The sequence below is a fragment of the Pyrgilauda ruficollis genome, unplaced genomic scaffold (assembly GCF_017590135.1).
Source record: "Pyrgilauda ruficollis isolate IOZ18807 unplaced genomic scaffold, ASM1759013v1 scaffold55, whole genome shotgun sequence".
NCBI lineage: Eukaryota > Metazoa > Chordata > Aves > Passeriformes > Passeridae > Pyrgilauda > Pyrgilauda ruficollis.
The window spans coordinates 2055249-2070847 of NW_024527155.1; the positions used below are offsets into that span (position 1 = coordinate 2055249).

General features: G+C 39.3%; 1 protein-coding gene across 4 annotated transcripts in view; it reads right to left on the reverse strand.

Moving 5' to 3' along the window:
• The window catches only part of TUB (TUB bipartite transcription factor), a 64466-nt gene that overhangs the window by 34640 nt on the left and 14227 nt on the right, over positions 1 to 15599 (reverse strand). For all 4 annotated transcript variants that reach the window (XM_041481166.1, XM_041481168.1, XM_041481165.1 and 1 more), the window contains exon 2: positions 1206 to 1257. In XM_041481166.1, coding sequence (XP_041337100.1) covers positions 1206 to 1257 — 52 coding nt within the window. The remainder of the gene's footprint in view (positions 1 to 1205; positions 1258 to 15599) is intronic.

Sequence of the window (15599 nt, forward strand, 5' to 3'; positions counted from 1 at the left end):
AACCACCACAACCAGCCCCACTGCTGAAACACCTTCTGCTGAAAACAGCAAATAATTAAAATACATCTTTCTGAACAGCCCACCAGCTGTCAGAGCTTGCTTGGAAATAACCCTTGGGAAAACAACAGTGTGAGAATACTGGCTGTGAAGCAATGGGAGGGTAAGCAAGGGCACGAGGCAGAGATGCCAATTTCAGTTTCTGTAAATTAAAAGCAGGTAATTGCAAACTAGAATCGAGTGATAATACTGGGCACAAGCCTAATTTAACAGCTATAATAGATGAACTTTAATTAAACACTTAAGTCTCTCAGCTAGGCCTGCTGAAAACCAAAACCTTTGGCATCCAGTAGCACCATAGGGACCTTATTACAGCCCTCTTCCACAACCTCAGAGAACTGAACTGTTAATTTTACTTATCTATTACCTTACCTTTTGCTTGCTTCTGTACAGTGATATTTTAGCTTTTAGGAAGGAGAGGCAATAAAACTGAGGAATAAAAATGGAGAGTGAACTCTTTCAGCTCCCTAAGTTGTGTTAACATCTCAACATGACTCCACCATAATCAGAATTAAGTACAGGATTATGGCATAAATAGTACTTGAATTTGAAAATCAGATGCTGGTAGACATGCAAGCTGATGAAATAGTGGCAATAGAAAAGGACAGAATTAAACTCACAAGTTTAACTTGTTCCTGAACCTGAATTTGTCATAAAAATGACAATGTTTTTGAGAAGGGGACCACAGAAATCAAAGTAAAATCAGAAACCTCAACTCCCATTAAAACTGGATGACACAATTGCCTCAGATTTCATGTTCTGACTCCCTTGTACAAGTCATGTAGGAATGCAGTCAGAAAATAGGCAATATAGCACACAGTGCCACTAGGTTACGGCCACAAGAGCTAAATCCACTGAATAAAAACTTTGTGGTTAACCTCTTCTGGCTGGTGTGACTGCTCCATCAGTGGGGTAACAAATACATTGTACAATGGCTTAAAACAAGTCCAAGGCAGTGGGAATCACTCAAACCACAGTCAGAAGACAAATTTTCATGGAAATTAGACTTGTGAGTTAACTTCAGCCTCCACAGATCTCTCTTCTGCATCCCCCAATCAGAGGATGCAATTTTCTATCAATTATCAGTGCTTTCCTTACTCCAGGATTCAGACTTTAGGGAGCAAGAAGGTCCTCCTCCAAAATCTTACCTGTCTGTCAAGCTTCTGCTGACGCAGGCTGCTCCCCTCATCATCCAGAACACTGCAAATACAAAGAGTACATAATTGGAACAAATTTATCACTCAGAACAACACCTAACAACATCACTGGAGGAAACTCTCACAGGAGTTATCCATACAAAACTCCCACTATGTTCCATGGAAGTGTGCCTGCCCTAACTGAAAAAACTTGGCTTCAGAGGATTTGAATGCAGTCCATAAAAAAATTGCAAAACTCCGGCTCACACAAACTTCAACAAAAATATATAATCAGACAGCTCAAAAAGAAATGCAAAATCCACTGTCTACAGCTTGGTTTCTTTTCCACTCTCTTCTAATGTAAAACATCAATGCATAGAGCACTGAAATTGTGCATATAAAGCCTAGAAAAAGGGAGGAGTGTAAGTGAACTGCTTAGCAACTCAGCAGTATTTAAAATTATGGTAAGAAAATTAATCTTTTGCACACTGAAAACCATAATTTATTCCTGAATATTCCTGGATATTTATTCCTGAGAAGTCACACTTAGTGCCACACACTTCAATGTTTAGAGGTAGGAAAGATGAACAGCATTGCTCAGTGCCATATTTCTCTCTGCTAATTGTTCCTTGTTGGGAGATTAGCTCCTGTGCATTCAATCATTTTCATTAATTAGATATTAAAGACTGGCATTGAAATCAAAAATCTATTTTTGCAAAGTACTTTAGTACACTACTGACTAGGCTTTATTTTTCTGGAGAACAAAGGTCTCTATTGTAAGAACACTATAGTTAAACATTGAACATAGATAATTGAATCTTTTAAACAGCAATAGGTCATCTACAAGGAAAATAGTGCTATAGAAAAAAACAATAGCCTCTTACAAGGAAAATTCATTTTCTCCTACAATACACTTTTATAAAAAGTAAGCCCCTTCTCTTATATCACTCTTAACAATCAAAAAGAGAAAAAAAAATCCAGGACAAACAAACGTGGATTCTGACCTACATGCAAACCAAGAGTATTGTAATGGAAATTGCATAAAAAATGTGAATCTCATGTATTAATTCACAGCCTTTAGGAGACAGTAACATTGTAGTAGAATTAGACAGAACAGCTAATAAAGTCATCCAGAATGCTCCCTTTCCAATGCCAGCAATATCAAAGACCTATAATTAAGCATTTCTGGTGGAATCGGCCTTTTACAATTTTTCTTAAGTTATATGCTACAAAAGGCTGATGCTCCACAGATTGAAACTGTGCTGTTCAACTACCTCAGGTATGAAATTACCATCTCTTGTAGAACTAATGCATTACCCATAGTCCACAAAAAATATTAAAGAAAAAAAAACCCTCACACTCATAAAAATGTTCTGCTTTAGACCAAGCATTCTTCATTTTATAAATTACAGAAGTTATAAAAGGAAGACACACATTCCTCCATGGTATACAATATCAGGTTTGCAGAAGAGTGTTTCACTATGGCTGCAGCAGTATTAGCTGCACTGCCAGAAAGTAGAACTACCCTAATGGAGATTTTCAGCCAAATAATTGAGTAAAAGATGCCTAAGTGTAAAGTTTCAGGCTCAATGGCCTGAACAAATCCTCCTCATTTCAGACAATGCTTGAAAAAAAGCCAAAGCCATGCAATGATGCTAACAGAGACGCCAAGAACTGCAGAGGCAGCAATGCATATACCATCCCAGCATCCATGTCCTGGCAGGACACACTGCATGGAACAAGGGGGCAGGAAAATGTCCTGTGCCTGATGGGAAGGCACAACAAGGCAAATTCAGGTTCAGGAACAGCTCCTGTACATCTCTTAATGGCCAGCTGTAGCATGGTAAACATGGCAGTTTAAATAACACCAAACAGCAAACCCCAGTCACAGAATGGTGTGATTTGCATTCAGCATTCCGGTATCTAAAGCAGCTATCAGATACACCAGAGGACTGCCAAAAAAAAAAATAAAACTCCATCCAAAAACTATGGGTGTTGCAATGCTAAAACACCTCTCTGCATTGCCCTTCTTACTGCAAGACCTTTCTTTTAAAGCTTCTGAATATATGCAATCAAAGCTGAGACGGAAAGCACCATACCTTGAAAACATAATCAGCTGGAGCTTCCAGCTCCTTCCTTATCCACTTCATATTTTATAAAGTTCTGAGTAGTTTTCCACAACCTTTTTTAGGCATGCATAAATGACAAGCCTTGCATTTAACATTCAACAAATGAAACTGAACTTCAGCTTTCTTCACCAACACCAAGATTCAGTAGAATATGGTTGCTCTCTCCCTCCAGGATGCTGGACTGGTATGGGAATGCCTTGCCCCCATCACTCTTCTGAATCCTTCAGAGGATAATGTTAAAAAAGGCCTTATTACCACCAACTCTATTTTAACAGTTACTGAGTTCCAGTATCACTGGAAAGCTGCAGTTCTGCCCTTTCTTGATGTCTAATAACACTTATGCAACTCCAAATACAAAAGGGGTTCAATTTAGCCTATATATTCTGCTACAACAACAGAGCACTCCACTTTCAGACTGCACTTTGTCAGTGTTTTCTGCAGAACTGCTGGACCTTGGAGTTGCTGACCAGCAGCCAACATTTCACATTCCCCAATTTCCAATGAACAAAGTCTCCTGAAACTGGGTGACTTCCAAGATATGCCATTAAGGGAAGTCAGGGTTTAAATATATGCACACATAAATAAATAAGTAAATAAATAAATAAAATAAGCTCTGTTTCCATAGCAATTCCAGCAGGCCCTTGCTCTTGCTCCCTTGAAAAACATCTGCAGAGGACTCTGAGATGAAGTGTGTAAGTGCCACTGACCCTTTTTCTCACACTTCAGTGAGTTCTTGCAGAAAGATTTAGCAGATTATCTCACCACAGCACCTGGCATTCTGTCAGATGCTCCAGGGTCCAAGAGCTGAAATCCAGCTCTGGATTTCTGCCTTTTATTTCTTTGGAAAACACAAAAGTGTGTGAGCAGAAGCACAGCCTTTGCCCCTCCTGGTCTTTCAAAAGAGCCGGAATCAGTTGCTCATCCCTCTGGAAGGATTTGTGCTCATGGTGAGGACCCAGCCTGTCCTGCCCAGTTTTTTTTGTTGCACTCTGGTACAAATAACTGGGATGGTCAGAAACTAAATGCCCAGTACAGCAGAAAAACTGTGACTGAAAGATGGCAGGAAATAATCTCAGACAGAGAGAGAGAGAGGCTGTTAGAACAATTTTGCCTACATGTTTGATGTGATGCTAGAAAATCCCAGGAGCAGCATGAAACTCAGTCAGATTTAATAGAGAAATATAACTTTATAATTCATGAAAATTGAATTATTGAAGAGCATGCATACATATTAGCAATCTGCTCAGCACGCTGAAGTATCCTGAAGATCCAGTAAGATTAATTTTTACTCCTATTAGATCAAGGATCCTGCATCTGCCTGGCATCTTGGCTATGGCTCTGACCCACTTAAAACAAAAAGCAATTTTACACTATGCATAATATTGTAAACAGCCTTTCAGCTCTGCAGTAATAGTCTAGTCCAAATTCAGCTGACAAATCAGAGCTTGGATATATTTCCTAGCAGATTCAGGAAAAAAACATCCTTCTATACAGACCTTGAACAATCCACCCATCTAGAAGTTACTAGTGCTGGGTTTAAGAAGTCAAGCCTATACCTACCTATTGTAAAGATTCCTATCAGTTTCCTGGACCCAGGCCCACAGAGATTTAAGTAGTGTATTTAGATAGCATTATTTTCAAATTTCACTAATGGCTTTTGAGTCAAACATTCAACTCCTCTTTTTTCAAGGGAAAAACATTAAAATTAAAATCACATTTTAGTCCAAGTATTATTTTTTCATACCACCCTTTTAAGACACAAAATCTATTTTGCAGAAACAGTTTCAACATTGAATTCAATTTATAGTAAGCCAGGCTTACTAAAATACTGCATGTCATAACAAAGATGAAAACATGTGAAAGAATTTTAGTATTCTAAGTTTTTAATAATCTCTATTCCTTAAAAAACATTTAGCGAGAAACCCAAGACCAATCAGGTTTTAAGGATGGAACTTCATGATTACAGAAAGCTCCACACTTTACTGCTGAGATGAAGGCAGAAGATTCTGTAAGTCAACATCTTGCTACATTTTCACTGTAATTCCACATGGGGTGATTTCAGCTAAAGTAAAATCTGAAGATACTTAATTCAAACAACACTTCTCACAGCAAGTACTTTGCCTTTGCTCTTTGAAAATGCAAACTGCTTGTATTTCAAGCAGCCATTGCAAGAAAAAACAATTAAGAAGAAATGTTTCTAATTAGAATGTCCAAGATGCATGCAGTCACTGATTTTATTTAAGGGTTTTTTTAAAGAAAAAGTCTGCCAGAGTAAAATAGTTCTATTGCTTCTGCCTGACGAGCAAGGCAATGCTTTTGTTCCTTCCTCACACTGCTTTATTAAGGAACATTTTCCATGAAAACAACTTTTTTACCAGGACAAAGGTCCAAAATATCACCTAGCACATCTCTGCAGTCCAGCACCAGCTACATCAAAACATACAGCTGGTCAAACAAGCAGACTCATACCACCACTAAACTTAAACACATTTTAAGAAGCATCACCCTTGCATTTCCTCTTTTTGTTGCTTTATAATGTATTACTAACAGCAGCACCCAAAAATGCTGTGTGAAATCAGGAACCTTTGCACAAGCAAAATGAATATATGTAGGCTGAGAAAATTCCTGAAACAAACAGTTCACATTATAAAAGATGAAGAATTGGATAAGAAATTGTTCCTCCCATTTAGAACACTGAACCAGAAGCAAATGGAAACTTAGAGGGCGTATTTTCATCTTGAGTTTCTTCTGCCATATTGTGAGCTACAATTCAAAAACAATGGATGATCAAACCAGATAGAAGGAAAAAAAATACACCACACCAGACTAATCTTCAACATCACTCAAATCTTTTCCATGCACTCCTGCTGTGAAGAAAGCTGCTATGTTGCTGTGTCAAGAGAAACAGGTTATGGGATCCTTAAGAGCACAACAGACTCAAAAGAACAAGAATGGGTGTAACGTGCCATTTGAACATTACAGTCTCCAAAAACACAGGAAATAAAATTCCTGTAAAGAGATAGCACTTGGCTGACTGGATACCATCTGTCATATTCAACCAATTACACTTCTCTTAATCTCTGCAGTTCCATAAAATCCAACTGCTCTCAATAATGTTACTGTTAAGTCCTTAAGAACGAGCTTTCCTGCAGCACTGACGAAATGCTACTGTAAAAGCCCATTAACAGGGTTAGGGACCTGCAGGCTGAAGTCATGCTCTGGGGGGAATGGCACACATTTAGGTTCTTCAAACAAGTGAAATTCAACCAATTCCTAAGCAGTGAAGTTGGTAGAAATGCCAACACCTGCAAATCCCCACACAAAACAAGGTCTGCTGCCCCACAAATTGAGCACACCAGAAGCCACTTGGGAGAATATTATTGTATCAGGCACATAGGCTAATCAAAGACTTATAAATGAGACAAAGCACCCTGAAAGGGCTTTCCTCATGCTAGGAATCATCAAGGCTTTCTGACCCTAAAGCAGCTGCTCAGTCATCTATTTTAAACCTGCAGTCCTCTCTTTACAAAGAGAGAGTGACAAAATGAGTGACTGCTTTCCTGGGCCACCTAAGCCAGCAGAAGTCTGGATATTGAGGAGCAACCCAAGGACACTGAATATTATTTTGCCCTTCTACTGCAAAGATCAGCAACAGCAGTGCTTGGATTTCTCCCATGACATGTTCAGAAGGCAGAGAGGGCAACCACCTACCCTTACAGGCCACCTTTCAGTCACCACTGAACTGACCAGGAAAGTACAGACACGAGGAACTCCTGCAGAAATGGAAATTGCATTTCTTTAGGTGAAGCTTCAGAGGAATAAAGTATTTCACTGTGACTCTCACATAATAAATAAAAGCATGCCAGTCCAGGAGTACAACATCACCTCTTCTGCTTGTGCAGAAGACCCTTAAGAAGACTGAACATAATAAAGGAAAAGGATAAGGAAAAAAGGCAGAAACATGAAACAGATATTTGTAAGACAAGTATCAGCACCAAGCCAGCCATACAACAGAAGATGCAGAGGATCATACGCTGTGCTGATGATCCAAATGGCACTGAAAGTTATGCCTGCAGGGCAGATGGTTGATAGCAGACTGCATTTGCAGTTGCACAAATAATTACAGAACCAAACGCTTTATTTTCTTCTCAAATCCTGGATGGCAAACTAATTTAAAAATCAGCAAATTAATGAGACCTTCCTGAAAGGTTGTTGGTACTATTTGCTCCAGTAAGGTTTATCTAAATGTCCTTTGTACATTAAGATTTATGACACTCATTATGTCTGGCAACAGTTCTGCAGATTAACCGAGAGCAATGTAACAACAGAAACACATTCATATTTTTTTTCTTAATTCCATGTAAATAATTGTTAAGATTAACTCCAGCCAAATCCTCAGCATGTCCACACAATTGCCAGAGATCAGGTTGGGAAAGCTAAAGCCCTGATAGAATTAAATCTGGCCAGAGATGTCAAGGACAGCAACACAAGCTTCTGTAAGTACATTCCTGAGTAAAGGAAGACCAGGGAAAACATGTGCCCTCTCCAGAGGAAACAGGAGACCTGGTTACCTGGGACATGGAGAGGGCTGAGGTACTCCGTGACTTCTTTGACTCAGCCTTCACTAGTGAGTGCTCCAGCCACACAGCCTGGGTGCAGAAGGGAAAGGTGGGCACTGGGAGAATGAAGAACTGCTCTCCACAGGAGAAAGCCACGTTTGAGACCATCTCAGGCAGCTGGAGGTGTAGGAGTCCATGGCATCTGATGAGATGCATCTGCAGGTCCTGAGCGAACTGCCAGAAAGAGTAGCTAAACCACCACCCATCATAATTGAGAAGATGTGGCAGTCCAGGGAAGTTCCTATTGAACTCAGGCACATGGAAAATGAGGAGATGATTGGTGACAGCAAACATGGCAACAATAAAGGCAGATCATGCTTGAAATATCTGGTGGCCCGCTGTGACAGGGCTACAGCACTGGTAGATGAGGGAAGAGACACAGATGTCATCTACCTGAACTTTTGCAAAGCATTTGACACAGTCCTGCATAACATCCTTGTCCCTAAACTGCAGTGGCATGGATTTAACAGATGGAGCCCTCAGTGGATGAGGAACTGGCTTGATGGTCACACTCAAAGAGCCATGGTCAGTGGTCCAGTATCCAAGTGGAGACGAGCCTGGAGTGGCATTCCCAGGGGTCAGTAATGGGACTAGTGCAGCTGTTGCTGACATGGACAGTGGGATCAAGGACACCCTCAGTAAATCTGCCAACAACACCAAGCTGTGCGGTGTGGTGACACACTGGAGGGAAGGGATGCCATCCCGAGGGACCCTGCTAGGCTGGAGAGCAAGCTGTGTGAACCGCAGGAAGTTAAAAAAGGCCAAGTGCAAGGTCCGGCAGCTGGGCCAGGGCACAAACACATGCTGGGAGGAGAAGGGATTGAGCAGCCCTGAGGAGCAGGACTTGGGGTGATGGTTGATGGGAAGCTCAACAGGACCCAGCCATGTGAGCACTCATCCCAAAAAGCCAAACATGTCCTCGGCTGCATCAAAAGCAGTGTGGACAGAAGGGTGAGGGAAGGGATTCTCCCACTCTGTTCAGCACTCCTGAGACCCCACCTGTGCCCAGATCTGGGGCCCACAACATAAGAAGCATATGGACATGTGGGAGAAAGTCCAGATGAAGGCAAAAAAAGAGGATCAGAGAAATTAAGCACCCTCCTATAACGAAAGAGAGTTGGAATTGTTCAGCCTGGAATTGTGGAGAAGGTTCAGGAGAGACCTTGTTGTGGCATTCCAGTGCCTGAAGGGAGCTACAAGAACAATGGAGAGGGATGTTTTACAAGGGCATGTAGTACAGGACAAGAGGGAATGGCTTCAAACTGAGAGAGAGTCAATTTAGATTGGATATTAGGAAAAACATTTTTACTGTTTGGGTGGTGGGGCACTGGCGCAGGTTGCCCAGAGAAGCTGTGGATGCCCCATCTCTGGCAGTGCTCAAGGCCAGACTGGATGGAGCTTTGAGCAACCTGGTCTAGTGGAAAGTGTCCCTACCCATGGCAGGGGAGTTGGAACGAGATTATCTTTAAGGTCCCTTCTGACCCAAACCATTTGATGATTCCATAACAGCATTTTGGTCTGTTTTAATTAGAACAGTCCATCAAAATAGATCTCCAATTGTTACAACATTAGGGATATATGAAACCAACAGAAATTGTAGAAATTGAATTTTCTAAATGTTCTACTTAGAATATGGCTTTTGAAAAACCCATCAGAGTCAGGTAAAATATATTGTTAGATGTACTGTATTACAATTGTTAGATGAAGATGTATTACAGGATATATGAAAACAAACACTGACCATTCTTGAGCAAATAACCCAAGAGACTCTCAGTGCTGAAGGGAAAAACAGGAGCTCTGCAGATTCTTCAGATATGCTTTGAAGTAATGAGATCCAGCTTTGAGTAAAATCAGAACAAAACTGTAGTCACAGAAAAAAAGAAACTACAGTTTAGGATCTGAAATGCCTAGGCTGACAGCTTTCAGTGAGGATGATAAGCAGCCAGGAAAAGATCTAGTGAGATGAAAAGCAAAACTATTCCCTACAGCACATTGCATGTTTTAAATAACTGAACTACAGGGCTGCCACTACTGCCCTGGAAAGATCAGTTGAACTAATATTTGTACAGATTCATTCTCCGCAATTACACAGAACTGAACAAGATAGCATATGGCAGTATAATGCAGGTAATGAAAATATCACCTATTGGAAGAGCTGGGTTATTTCTCACCCTCGCTCAACACACACAAACTCTGAAAACAACGTAAGAGAAGGAATCTATGTCCCGAAAGAGACAGCTGAATTTAATAAACATGAATGATGAAGCAGTAAAACACAATAGCCTTTGGGTGATCTATGCTAAGATTGTATTTAAAGTAGTTTGACGAGAAGTACCTGAACAGGAGCAAATTAGGAAGGAAAAAAAAAACCCCGCTGTGACCTGGAGATACACTACCTGCAATGCAGATGGATCCAGATGACAAATGACATGACTTTCAGGAAATGCCTTTATCGAAAACACATCGCTGCCAGCACTGGAAAGATCCAGCCCTGGCAGCCGGGTTTCTCTCACAGTACCCAAACCCAGCCAATCTCAGCTGTTAAAACAGTAAAATATATGCACAAACCAACCAAACCCCTTAATGTACAAAGCACCCAACCACAACAAACAGTACATTAAATGAGCAGAAACTATGGAAAAGCATTGTCTGGATAAGGAGACTGCAGTTACACATACATACACTGCAGAACAAGAGTTCTCCGCCTGGACCACAATGATTCTCCCATTCTATTACTGCTGACCAGGTAAAATGCGTCACCCAGAACAGACCTCTGCTTTTTTGATGTGGAAAACACTGTGGGGCACTATGATGAAGAGAAAACCTGCACAAGATGACTGCTGGCTCCCTTCCCTCCCTGTCCTACACCTGTGCTATGAAACATGGGTTTGTCCACTTGGCAGCTACTGAGCCCATTGTACATCAAACAGCCCAACCTTCCAAGACACCTATAAAATGAGAGTAACAAACAAGTCTTAACTCCTCTTGGAAACACCTTTGTGAAGCAAGAATGAAGCCTCACAAGTACAGTACTTAACCTAGAAACAATGCTGGCCTTTAAAATAATAGCCTAATTGTGAAGTGTTTAACAAACAAAACACTGATGCCAATGATAGGTCACTGCTGCAGGTGTTCAGTGAGGTTTCTCCCTGCAGTAGGCATGCAAACACAGGTATGAATACGTAGATCCAACATGCTGCTGCTGAAATGGATTATATTTGAGGTAATTCACTAATGCAGCAAAGTATTAACGATCCCACTGCCTGTGCATGCGTTTAGGAAAAAGATGGAGCTGTATTTACTGGATTTTTAAAGCAATAGTAAAATTAAGCTATCCATTTATTGAAAACACGAAGGTAAAAGGGATAACCTAGTTTACCTTTGCTGCCCTAACAATCAAAACTGAACAAAAATACAGTAAGAATTGTAACTCTTGATAGATGCTAGTGAATTGAAACAGCCAAGCTTCCTTTTCCTTTTTACAGGTGGTTTTACAGTTTCTATGGAATACAGTTTCTAAGGGAAGACATGTCATTTCATGATAAATACTAACCGTGAAACAAAATATTTTGTCACTTTTCCCCCCCACACATACTATCTTTATAATCCAACCTAGTACTCTTTTGCTGGAACTGAGGAAAGCAGATTTTTCATTTTGGTTTGAGTTCTTTCTCTGTATTACCTTCTACAATAGTAGCAAATACTGACAACCCTGGACAGCATTTTCAGAGGAAAATGAGTTTGTCAGGTCCTGGTGCCTAAGTACATGGATATGAATTTCAAGACTGGCAAGATGTTGATGGCTATCAAAAGTAGCAAACACCATTTGCCCTCTATTTTATTCCCTACAATGAAAACTAAGTCATTATTTCCAACAGCACTCTATGCAGATGAGGCATTCCATACAGCCTGATCTTCATTCCTGGGCCCTGAATCCCCAAAACCATGAATTCAATCTCATGAGAATGTTGCCACTAACTTCACATTGCATGAAAAGATGCATATGTATAAATCCCTTCAGGCTGGGTTTTTAATTATAAACTCCTGAAGACAGAGGATTGTTTTCACAGTGCGCATACACAGTGCCTGCACAGAAAGAGACTCATTCTCAGATTTTAATACATCTTAGAAAACCACAGTAGTAATAAGGCTGGGACGGTGATTTTCCTCCCCTTTAGTGAGACATAAGTTTTCAATCCTGGTGATGTCTATGGCATTCAAAGATAATTTCAAAACAAGTTACATATTTAATCTTCCAATTTATCAGTTCCCTGTGTGAAGATGATCCTGTGAGTAAACAACCTGAAGAACATTGTTCTCCATTTCAAAACTAAGCTAATCCCTTTCCTTTACTTCTGTGTGCAACCAAGTGTGGTGAATGGAATTTATTCTCAAGACCTAAGAAGCAGCAGAAAAACTTTACAACACAGAGTTTGCTGCAGCTGTGAACCCACCTTGTTTGTGTACAGTGAAAGCCAATTTTATAGCTTTGTTTTCCAATGTGTCCCTTAAAGGCCCCTTCCAACATTACTGAACACATTTCAGCTTTTCTTTCCTTTTGTTACATTATATGTTTTTCTCCACATCTGTGTGTAACTCCCAGCCAAGGGAGTTTGCTTTCTCTGGTAAAAATAACTAGAAAGAGAAAATAAACAGGAGAGGGAAAACACAACATGGGATAATACTACACATAATCACATGTCATAGGTTGTAATAGGAATAGGAACTTTTTATTTTTTGACATTTGGGGAAAAAACCTAACTTGTCCCACTCAACCCATATTTACATACTCTGGCTATACTTTATTTAACCCCAAATATGCTGATATGCTTTTTCTGTTTCAAACTGAAGAAAACATAGCGCTTTTAATAGCAAAATGCAATCACAACATTTAAAGCACTTGGAAGTGTCACATCAAGTAACAGTCTCAGTATTCTTATGCAATATACCTCTTTTTGTAGCATACTAAGATATGTACATTGCACAAAATTGAATGACCTTTGGTTTTCATAAACATTAACCATGTTCACCAATTTGAATTTATACACCTAGTGTAGCACATCAGCTTTAAGTATTTCAAATAAATTAGTCAAATTTAAAACAGGTCAGGTATATGTTATTGCAGTATTTTTAGTTCTATTTTCACTATGAATCATCAGAATCCCAACTATACTTATACTTGACTACTCTGTGACCATTTTTGTTACATCTGACAATCATCTTCATCTGGTTCTCCTTAACAGCCTCCAATGAAATTATCACTTAGTCTAATAATTACTCTGGATTATTCTCTCAACACTTCATAGTACATTGTGTGGTGCTACAAAAAGCTAAGTGAAGTGCCTTGCTACAGTGATGTATAAATGGAAAAATATTTTAAAAGCATTTCATTATTAAGAAGTGTGATAACTTGAGAAAAGTGATACATTATCTGCTCTATTCAGCTTGATGTCTCAACAGAAACCAGACGAGACATTATTTCCTCATATTCAAGTATATATGCATAGATATATGTGAGTATTTATATAAATAAAAGAAAAACTCGAAAAAAACCTACTTTTTTTAATACAGTCTGGAAAATTATCATCATTAACTGGTATGACTCAAATGCTGGATTCTTTCAGTGTTGGGCAGCTAATTGATATAGCAGCTCCTTTAAGGACACATAGTTTTGCTCTATAAGATGTATACAACATGCAAAAATGTGCGCTGCCAGCAAGAAATGAGAATTATGAGAAAGGCTGTGGCAGAGGAGTCAAGCTAGCACCCAGACTCACTGCTTCAGAGAATGTGGAATGCATGTCCCCAAAAAGCTTTGGATCTCCAGCTGAAAATCTCCTCTGCAGTATGCAGCTTACAGCTGACACAGTTACCAAATTACTGAAAAATTAAGAGCTAATGATCATGAGCCAACTAATGCATATTTTTAACTGCAACTACCTTTTTCAAATTATTGTTCTGGGCTTTAAAACGCTGTCACAAGAATAGTCTGTGTGGTACCGCTTGAGAGCAAAGTCAATCCCCCAGGCAAGACATTTCAGACTCTGGAAAATCATTTTCACTTCATTTGAATCAGACTGAAAATAGGGTCTGATATATGCACACCACCTAATTTTTAGGGTTCTGATCCTGAAGTGACTAACATAACTTATTAATGCTGGACATAAATATTGCCATCTAGACCTGCTCATATGGCTAAGTATTTGCCCAATAAAAGCTTATAGCACACAGAATGTTAAACACCAGAATAAATGGCTGATAAAACAATCATTCATTTTTATCTTTGCTTTCTAAACTGCTTGTCAAATATTCACCAGTGCCATCAAACAGTAACCAAGGAGGAATAAAAAAAAAGACACCAAGATGCTTTTTATTGTTGTTTTGAAAACCCCTAAGATTTCCACAAATATATTACATGCAAAAAGAGTAATCTTGTCTTTGAAATAAAGCACGCATAAGATAATTAGATTTAAAAAGCTGTGTCAATTCTAAGTATTTGTTTTTCTTAAACTGGCAAGCAGCTGTCATTCGTGACTGTAACAAAATATCCAAAAGAACTAGATCAAAAAGATTTCAGCATTTATCCAATCTACTATTTTTTAAACTGTTTTTACTTAAGCATCCATTTTTTCCTTCACCATGTGCCAGTGGCTAAGTAAATGGGGTACCATGTTCTATAAACTGATGGACAGCTCTCACACAAAGCCACAAGTATCCTTTGCTGTTCATGTACTGCTACGGATTTTCAGTATAATATGACCTCTCAAAATAGATAAAGGACACAATACCAGCATCATATCCAAGGAATTAAGCAGTGTAATTCTCATTAAGGCTGTGCCACTAATCCCTGCACATTCTCTACTGAAAATTTATGCTCAAATTATATATTTCTAGATACTGGTAGAAATTACAGTACTCTAGAATCAGATGATAATTACATAGGATTGCAAATTGTACATTTGTCAGTTCCTAGAAACAAAATGGATAGCCAAATCTGCAATTCCAACGGCTGCTTTCATGCTAGATACAGATACTGCAGTTCACTTACCAATTAACACAAAATCTGCTTTCCTTGTCTTCTTCTTTCTCTAGGATTCAGGCATGTTATCAACCCACACAAAGACAGGGATAAGAAATAACACAGGAAAAACTACTGACTCCACACACTGCATAGAACTGATAAATTCTCCTCTTTAAAACAGAATTCAGATGTTTGAGCATAATCGGGTATCACTGGGTTTGGGTACTTTTGGGGGTGGTTGTGTGTTATTCCCTTCTTTGTTTTTTAAAGGAAGATGAACTACACTATCACTGTGAACTTCAACTTGTGGATTCAAGGTATATAACCTACACAAATCTCCAATATGCAGTTGTATTGTGACAAGTACTGCTCCCTATATGGTTATAACTTTATAAAAAAGCTTCAAGATAGAAAGAATAACCAGAATGTAGAATATACCAAATATCACTCTTCACGTATTCAGAAAAAGTACAAATTGTTTCGCACCCCAAATGTTTTGATCATAAAATAAAAAACAAGTCTGTTTAAATGCACTTCAATTTCTGATTTCTAAACCAGCACAGCTTTAGAGAGCTACCACTGATGCAGCCATGCCCTTGTAGCAGATTTGTTTAAGCGTGACAGAAACAGGTCCTGA